Source organism: Talpa europaea (assembly GCF_964194135.1).
Source record: "Talpa europaea genome assembly, chromosome: 6".
NCBI lineage: Eukaryota > Metazoa > Chordata > Mammalia > Eulipotyphla > Talpidae > Talpa > Talpa europaea.
The window spans coordinates 77,303,522-77,312,829 of record NC_140072.1 but is presented as its reverse complement, the minus strand read 5'-3'; the positions used below and the strand labels follow the sequence as shown (position 1 = coordinate 77,312,829).

Sequence of the window (9,308 nt, the reverse complement as noted above, 5' to 3'; positions counted from 1 at the left end):
TGCTAAGTTCTTCATCACCAGCTCCCTTGCTGGTTTCCAGATGAATACCTGCCACGTCTTAATGTTGGAGGTTAGTTCTGAAAGGTAGAATTGCTTCCCTTATGTCCATCTTTCCATGCAATTAGTCGGGGAAGTGACAGGCAGTGATGGGACAATGGGGGAACAGGTGCCGAGAGCAGAGTTCAGGGTCTCTGATGGGAGACGAGTCTGAGTCAACCCAAAGTAGAGGAGTTGCTTTCATGTGAACAGAGCCTTTGTTACAGAGACGTCCAGCAAGGCTTGGATGGTAATGCCCACTTTGACCAGGCCTTTCTCCTCAAGGATATGATGTGGTAGACATAGTTTTTCCTAAAAGAAAGAAGAACACAACAGATTTTTAGTTAATGAGAACATAACCATGAAGTCTTGACAACAGTTAAGGTGTTTATCATACCTCACCCTGTGTCCCTTCCTTGCTTTCTAACTATTGCAGAGATATTTTCTGCATTTGCAGAGAATATAATGATTTTTCACAACATAGACTTGTTCCAGAAAGGCAATCAGTCTGAGATCTGCAATAGATCTTAACTATTTAAGAAACCTTTGCACTAAATAACAGAGATACACAGAGTCATTTGGAAACCACATACCAAGAACATATTAGCTTATATCCTGGTTCTTTTTATCATGCAAAAGTAAAAATATTTTTTTCTTCTTTAAAAAATTACATTTTTGCAAAGCACAATTGCAAATAGCCTCTTAAACATTTTTAAGGAAGTCAAATATTCCCTTATACAGACCACACATCATTCTACTAACCATACCCCTTGATTTAACTCATGGTGTTTCCCATGATCTTCAGAATGGACGCATGATGATGGGCCAGTGTCCTGTCTTCATGGTTTGTGAAGAGCTTTGTTAATGAGTACTTTTAACCATGGCCCTCAGAGGCCTCTCTTTCAAGACTCATAAAATGAAAATGACGCAAATGTCTTGTTAATTTCTCATGTATTTTTGCTCTTGGGAAATTTCCAATGTATACAACTCAAGGAAAATAGTCGATGCAAATCAGTTGTCGTGGGAAGAACTTTGCATGCTCAACAAAACAGTTTATAAAATAACACAAAATAAATTCACACCTTCATCATCTGGTCCTGGTCTGTTACCATTCAAGAGAATCTCCTTCCAGACTTGACTAGGAAAAGCCTCCAACAGCAAACACTTCCCCTTGTCTAACTCATGATGGCGTTTTCTCCATAGCCCAAAGACTGCTGATTTTAAGGAAATCTTAAATGGGATCTACGTCACACCTCGAGTGGAGGAGGCTCTGCTTAAAATGAAGCCAATCAGGGTTTCTGGACAGATTGCTTGTTTTTACAAGATTCTTACTTGAGAAGCCAGAGCTTCCTGCCCTCTCAATGTCAGCACTCTCCAAAAACTGCCAGGTCCAGAGGTTCCACTCTTCAAATAATATTCAAAAGACATGCCACGAGAGCGTCCGTAATTTATTCCTATGCTTCAAAATATCAATTTCCCTACATTCTCTCAACCATCTTACTACTATGTCCTCCTGCTCTGTCCCTAAATTGCCGTAACTTCAAAGACTCTTAGACTCTGACTCCAGGTCTTAAGGAACAACAGCAACAACAACAACAACAAAAAACAAACAAACAAAAACAAACAAACAAAAACCTAAACAGGTTACTCTTCAAGCACAATTTTTAGCCATTATTTCATGAGGCTGCTACCTATCAAAATAGTATTACCTGCTGCCAATGGTCTATTAGATGTATATGCGAGTTTATGCTGCTTGCCAACTTAGCAGCCAGTGTCAGCCAGAGAAAGGATGGGAGGCCTTGTGTGTGGGAGTTGTGCCCTAGGGGAGGAGGGGCAGTCTCTGCCTCTGCCTGCTGCCACACAGACATGAGTGTTTATGGTTTCGAGACAGCATGTGCCACAGACTCGTGAGTCACCTGACTCTGGCCTTTTGCTGCGGAGGCTGGTTCCCGCAGCCTACAAATCAACACCTGACTTGTTAGGAAATTGTAAATGGGTACTGATTACGGTTAAGCTTCTGGCATAGGGCACTGCTTGGTGAGGAAATAAATCTCCACTTTATACCATATACCATATGCTGATATGAATCTGATATTAAAGAGTTAAATGTTAAAAAAAAAACCTCCCAATATAGATAATTAGCATTGTCTCTGATAAATGGATGGAGAAGAATTTCCTAAGCTTAAAAAGTTATTTTTTTAAAAATGACAATAGAAAAAAATAAAAGTAATTGATTGCCCAAAAGCTTAAAGCTTTCATGTGTCAAAAGAAAACCCCAATTAAAAGCTTAACAACAAGTTGCTAAAAAGTATTTGCATTAAATTACAAAGGATTCTATATTAAGCATAAGCTCAACAAATTAGTTGAAACAGCTGACTTGATACTAAGAGATCAACAAAGGACAAGGGACAGTTTTGTTTTGTTTTGTTTTAATGAGGGGTTTGCCTAAGGCATTTTGAATAAGACATTTTGCTTCTCCACTTCAGTATTTGTTTATGTTTAATCCCAAAGTTTCTGAATTCTATTATTTCCACAGAGCCTAATCTCTGTGTATAGCACAGCTTTTTAGGGGCTTGCTGAGAGTTCCAGCTAGAAGTCACAACTGAGGGCTTGAGAGTGGGTGGGATGGTATTGAGACCTCAGCCTCCTACTAACAGGGCTTTCAGACTGAGTTAGTCCACAGTCATTCTCTGTCCCAGGCCTTTTATTTTTCCAACCTTGTCTTCAAGGTCAGAAGGCATTTTTCAAGGCATTTTTCATTTTCCTTGTCTTCTCACTCCTAAACCAGGTGGAGAGTTAAAAATGCCACCATTACAGCTGGCAATGAAGACATAAAACTGCCTTTCTCTTTTCATTCACTTGCCTGGGAGAAGCCCAGAGGTGCTATCAGATTCCTTTAATGGGGTTGCAAGTACTTGAGAATATTAGCATAAGATAATGAAAACCTTTCAAAAACATGGTTTTCCTAGTTATTCTATCACAGGACTGGGATGCAGAATCTGATGGGAATTACAAGTTGAGCTGATAATTGGTAAGATGGGAAAAGGGAACCTGCTAGAAATGAGAGAGTAGCAAGGATGGCCAGAGGCCACTGTCCATCACACTGGCACTGCCATTGCGTATCCTGTGGAGGGAATCCCTGAAGTGAGCTAGAAGTTGGAATGTGGAAGGAAATGCTATAGATTTATAACCGGATGAGAAATGGCAGACCGCCTCACCTTATGTATAATGAATGTAGAACAGAGATAACTGTGTATTCACACTGACTTAAAATGTATTAAATTTCATTGCCATAAGATCATAGTGGCTTTCACTGGGAATGCGCCAACAGTCTGTTTTAGTGTACTCACTAACTTCTTTTGTGTTTCTTTTTAAAGCACACAGCAGATTCACAAAACAGTATCCTGTAAGAAAACAATGTTTCTGGCGTCATTTGAAGAATGTGTGCCTTGTGCTGCTCTGCCAATTGTGGAACTGATTAGATTAGCTTCACTCACCCATCTCTCTTCTGATCCACAGTCAACAGGGCTGGAAAGGGCTGGCAAGCTATAAAGACTTTCAGGCACTTCCTATATGCCTGGCACCAACGCTAAGGATTTGCATGGTTAGATTTTTTAATAATAATCTGTAGTATCTGTTTTACAGATAAGCAAACTGAGACAGAGTTTAGGTAACACTAATTAACACAGCTGGTTAAGTACTGGAACCAGGATTTGAACATGTGTCTATCTCCTCTGTAGGCTGGGGCTCTCTCCATGACATCAGACTTCTTTCCATAAATTCCTTAAATCAACAAGTGAGTATGTTAATTGTGTGCCCATGAGACAGAAGAGACCTTTATAGCCTCAGAGCCCTATCCTATCACATGCAACATCAGGTGGGGATCAGAGAATCCTTAACTTGCAGAAAGTCCTGTTTGTGCTGCCACTCAGCTCTTATGGCTTCTCTTGGTAGTGAGGCACAGATATCTTGGCCTCATGGGAGCAGGCAACTACCATCACTGCCTGACTTCTCTTTCTACGGTTCTTTTTTTTTTTTTTAATGTTCTTTTTTTTAAAGATTTATTTATTCATGCATGCAAGAACTGGGGTACAGGCCAGAGGTGTGTGTGGGGAGGAGGTGAGAGAATTCACCAGAGACAGAGCGGTGAGCAGAACAGGCAGACGGACCGAAGGCACAGCTGAGGGGAGCAGCAGGCGAGGCAGGAAAGGTCTGCCACGCCATGTGGGCATCTCCGCAGCCAGCCAGGATCGAACTTGCACTGCAGAGGCTGAGGACAGAGTCTTAGTGCAGTGCTCAACTGCCTGTGCCACCAGGGGAGGGCCTCTTTCCACGGTTCTTTATGCTTCCTACCAGCCGCACATCTACCTCCAGGTCAGAGGTCAAACCAAACTGCAGTCATTCACATCAGCATTATTCATTCTGCCCAGCCTGTTTCTAAAATATAAAGTCCTGGTAGGAAATTGAGCAAAGCTTAAAACTGTTTCCATCATTTTCATCTAAGAAAGTTCGTTCCAAGCTCCAGCTCTGCCACAAAAGAGTAATTTGAGGGCCAGAGTCTCCATGTGAAATGGAAACACGTCAGACCCTTACAGACCAAGAGAGCTTCTTGTCACATTTCAGCTGATTCTCTGCTTTCCAGTGATGCTACTTTCTAGTGCCTCTTGTCCAATTCTCCACATATGCTACCTCCTCATTCACCCCCCAATCTGTCCTCTGTAGCTGGCTACTCCTACACATCTTTTAGGTCTCAGTGTAAACACCATGGTTTCAGAAAGACACATAGACTATCCATTCCCCAACATAGTCAGCTCCCCTTCTCCCTTGGTGACAGAATCCTTTATCTGATCCACCAAGGGCCATATCACACCAAGTTCCTACTTATCCATCAGATCTACTAAGTCAGGGTCCAAAAACCATGGCCTATAGACCAATGCAGCCCATAGCCTGTTATTGTAATTAAAGTTTTATTGGACCACAGTTTGATCTATTATTCATCTAAGAACTGACTCTGGCCACTTTCACATGACAGCAATAGAGCTTCAAAATCCAAACAGATATCATAAGATCCACAACATCTAAAATATTTATTATTTGGCACTTTACAGAAAAAATCTACAAATCCCTAGACTATTATTAATATTTTGAGGACAGGACCATATGTCACGGTCACCTTTTTATCCTGAAGGCCAAAACACAGGGGCTGAGAAAGAATGTTCATTCAGCATTCAGGAAAGAATGAGTAAGCACAAGCATAAATGAGAAGCCAATGCTCTGGTCCTGAGAGTCTTAAAGAAGGAAAAAAGCACATTCTGCATGTCTATATGATTGTTTACTGAGAGCTAATTTCTAATCTGAAATATAATCTGAAGCCTACTTTTAAAACCAAATCTCCTGAAATAAAGTCATATTAAAACACTTTTTACCAGACCCAAAACCACTTGAAGGCCACTGAAATTTTAATTCATTTTACTGGGGGTTAAACATCCATTGTTGTTAAGATTGTTTATCCTTATCATAGGAACCAGCGTGGATTTTTGCGTGCTAACTCAAGCTACTGTGGACTGCTTGATTTCTTACCAAATAAAATGGCATCAGGATATCAAGTGTCCTTATTTAACTAGTCTCACCGATGAAATTCCTTTTCAATTGTCTTACTTTTGAGTTTTGTGGTGCCCCTTTCTACTAGCCCCATTTCCTACATGTTTTTCCCCCAGGACAGTGAGGTACATACGAACTACAAATTCTTAAAGAGAAGCAACTGATAGCAATTAGTTGTTACACATTGAGGAAATTCTGGCACTGAATGGTGAATTGCCACCAACTGGAGGAACTGGAGAAACAGAACTTTCCATTTGAAATAGACCTTTCTATTTCAAAAAAAGAATGTAAATAAAGACTTGGTTCTTTTTATTAGGGATTAGAAGGAAGTACTGAAAGTGACATTTCTTGTGAGAGGAAGGAGACTCAGTGTGCTCAGATAGATGGCCGACTGCCTCCCAGAGGATGAGCAGCTCAGCCAGTTACCTGCTTCAAGCCACAAGGCCAGCATCCCCTTAGCTAATTGCTGCGTGAGTACCTTGGGGAAGAACCATGCAGAGGTTTAATCTTCTGAATAGAAATTTCCAGCTTGACAAAGGGCAAGTCAGTTTATTCAAAGTTTTGCCTAAAGGGCTAAATTAATTGTATTCTGCCAGTTGCCATACTACTTGATGAACAAATACCATCCAACGAATCCCCAGAGGAGCAGCAGCATATCAGGATACAGATACATTAATAACATGAGAAACAAAAGCGTGCCCAAAGAATACTCTGGAAGCCACAATTGAAATACGAAAGTAGCTAAAGAATGATGTCAAGTCAGCACTGAAAATGAAATCTGATCTCACATAATTGTTCTACTCAGCTTTTATTGATAGGACTTTCTTTCAGATAGCCATCCCATAAGTCATCTCTTCCCTTTTGCCCCCTACAAAGAAGATGAAAACCAAACAGTGGTGATGATTCTAGGGAAGCCTAACGCACACTGCAAGAGGAATGGAACCTTCGAGAGCTACTCTGGGCACACACAGACAAATGTTATCGATGGGTAGATAAAAACTTGGAATAATCACCCAAAATGTGTTTATTAAGCAGCTTATAGCTCAAGATCCTCATTAGTCATTGTACAAAGGGATTTTATTTGTGTTACAGATTAAAGAGTACATGATAGCACCAAAGGTAATTCAGTACATCTGCCACTTACTTATATACAACTGAGGTTAATTAGGTAACTTCCACACAGTCTGTATTTCACCAGTCAATACAAAATGGGGAAGAAAAAGCCCAGTTAATTCAAGACATTAACCATGTAAAGAATGCTTCCTTTTAGGAAATCTGATATGATTTAGCAACAAAGAATCTTTATAAATATACTCTTTAAACTATGTGGGTTTTCCATCTTCTCAAGTCCCCTGGATTTATGGAAATGTTCAGAAAAATAAAATCTTCTTAGTAGCCATCTATGATGACTGTTTGCATCTTAGTAAACTAGAAATTTACCTCAAGGGAGTTAATTCCATCATCTTCCCAATTTAAGAAGCAGTTGCGCTAAAAGCAAATATAATTAATATATAATCTTTGCAGCTTACTTAAAAATAAAAGTGGTTTGCCAGTGAATTCACTGGAAATCAAAGGCTAAGTGAAAATTTCAAGTAATTCGAGAAACTACATCCTTTTAAAATAAGAGCAATCATATCGTTGGTTTCTGCCATAGTAATCCACGCTCCAGGAACAAGAATGTTCCGTGACTCACTGCTTTATTTGAAAATGAATACAGTCAAATTCATCACATTCTCGACTCGCAGTTATGATGTGATGTAGCAAAAACAAAACAAAACAAAACAAAACACCAAAAAACCTAATGCATTATTTAAATATAGAAAATCTTTCTTGGTTTTTCTTAGTCTCAGAGTAGACCTAACAAAAAGTAAAAATACACAAAAACAGCTGTGCAAGCAAATCCTCCAGGTGGCGCTCTAACAGCAATGGACCCTTCCTTCTCCAGCATCCCTTCTGCACAGCTTTGCCACATGCAGCAGGGCAGAGGGGCTCCTTTAGGGTAGAAGCAGGTGACAGCCTCACTGGTGCCCCATTGCAGGGTACAGGGAGGAATCTGATCGAATGGTCAGCAAAGCATTCCCCAGATGGTATTTTTCAATTTGGTCAACTGTGGTATTATTAAGGGCTGTTATAGACCAAAATGTTAGTTTTCTGTCTCTTCTGCAAGATGGTCCCTGTACAGCTTCATTGCCCACTCTTGGATTAGTATTTGACTTAGTATTGACCCAAGGGAAAGATTTTCATATGCTAAATCCCCTCTGCTCCTGTTCTGGAACCTTCTCCCACTCTACCCAGGGCAGCTTAAAAGCTCACTGGGAGATACAGAAGAGGAACTGCATAGCACTGCTGCTGGCACTATATGGATGAGGAAGCATGAGGGATGGATACCTCCTCCCCTCGTTTTTCTGTGACAGAAAATATTTAATGGGAACTGTATCCTATAAAGTTTGTGCTTCTGGATTTGTAAATGTTACGCTTCAAAGCTTGAGAGGTTACTGAAGAGATGACAAGGATGGAAGTTTGCAAGGCAAAGGCTCAAATGAAGGAAGAGCCTGTGATGGTCGGGGTGATGGAGCAGAGTGTTTAGATGCACATGCAATTAGGCGGACAGAGCATTCCAGCGGTAAGTGATATATATCAGCACTATAAAGAGAATATGGACAAGACAGAAGCTTATAAGGTCCCTGGAGCGAAGGGCAGAGGTTGATTGTGGGGGTTTCTCCCCGAGTGCCAGCAGAGTGTCAACAGTCTTTCGAATGTGACGAAAATCCAAGTGCAGGATGTCATACGGAGAGCAGAGGTCAGCCTATTCCGAGGGCAGCCGTTAGAACAGAAAGAGACAGTGCATACAATTAAAAATACAAAGAAGAACAGCTGGAAAGAAGCACACATTTTTGGTTACTAGCAAATGGCAAGAGAAATCCCTTATTTCAAGCAGGTAAAACCCATTCCATCATCAGAGACGTTTAAAATCCATTATGAAAGAAAAGTGGCATACCCAATGAGTCTTATTGAAATTGTACTATGAAAAAATATAAATTGCCCAATTTAATCCTCACCCCATCTCTTTACCATTCTCTTAAATGCATTGGTCTTCAAAGAAGACTGAATATAAAGTATTTCTCCCTGAAAGGTAACACATATACCAAATTTATTTTTGTTTTAGGATTGCTGAAAAACTCTGGGATATGCTAGTTCTAATCATGCCCCTACATGTATAAGAAAAGTACACTGAATTCCCTATTTTTGCAACTATACTTAGTCTAGAGGAGGTTTCTTAGATATGTAGTTAGAATAAAAGTACATTCCAATGTAGGGTTATTCTATAGATTGTTGCACTACTAAACAGGTGTGGGGGGGTGTGCATCTCAATTTTTGTCTATTTGACTGTTACCGTATAAGGAAGTGGAACTCCTATTTTATCAACTAAACACAACGATAAGATGCTCAGTTGTATGAGCTGACACCTAGATGCCTACTGCTATCAGGAAGCAGTTTTCTGATCATAAAATTCCTGAACCAGAAATGACCAGGCATAAAATTAATAGTGATTATAAGTGATATGTCAGTATGAAAGAAAAGTTGTGATTTTGTTTCCAAATTGAACAAGGACTGAAAGTAGCTGTGATACACTTCATAAATGCAGTTTTATTTCCAAATTGGGCAAAGCA

The 9,308-nt window shown here is 40.1% G+C and overlaps 1 protein-coding gene across 4 annotated transcripts in view; it reads right to left on the bottom strand.

The window, feature by feature from the left end:
• Positions 1-237: 237 nt before the first annotated feature.
• The window catches only part of LRCH1 (leucine rich repeats and calponin homology domain containing 1), a gene marked incomplete at both ends in the record, with an annotated part of 189,815 nt that continues 180,744 nt past the window's right edge, over positions 238-9,308 (bottom strand). For 2 of the 4 annotated variants that reach the window (XM_084235577.1, XM_084235579.1), the window contains one exon: positions 238-348. In XM_084235577.1, the coding sequence (XP_084091703.1) occupies positions 238-348 (111 nt within the window). Of the gene's footprint in view, positions 349-8,236; positions 8,444-9,308 lie in introns of those variants that run through there. The other 2 variants (XM_084235576.1, XM_084235578.1) reach the window with 1 other exon arrangement.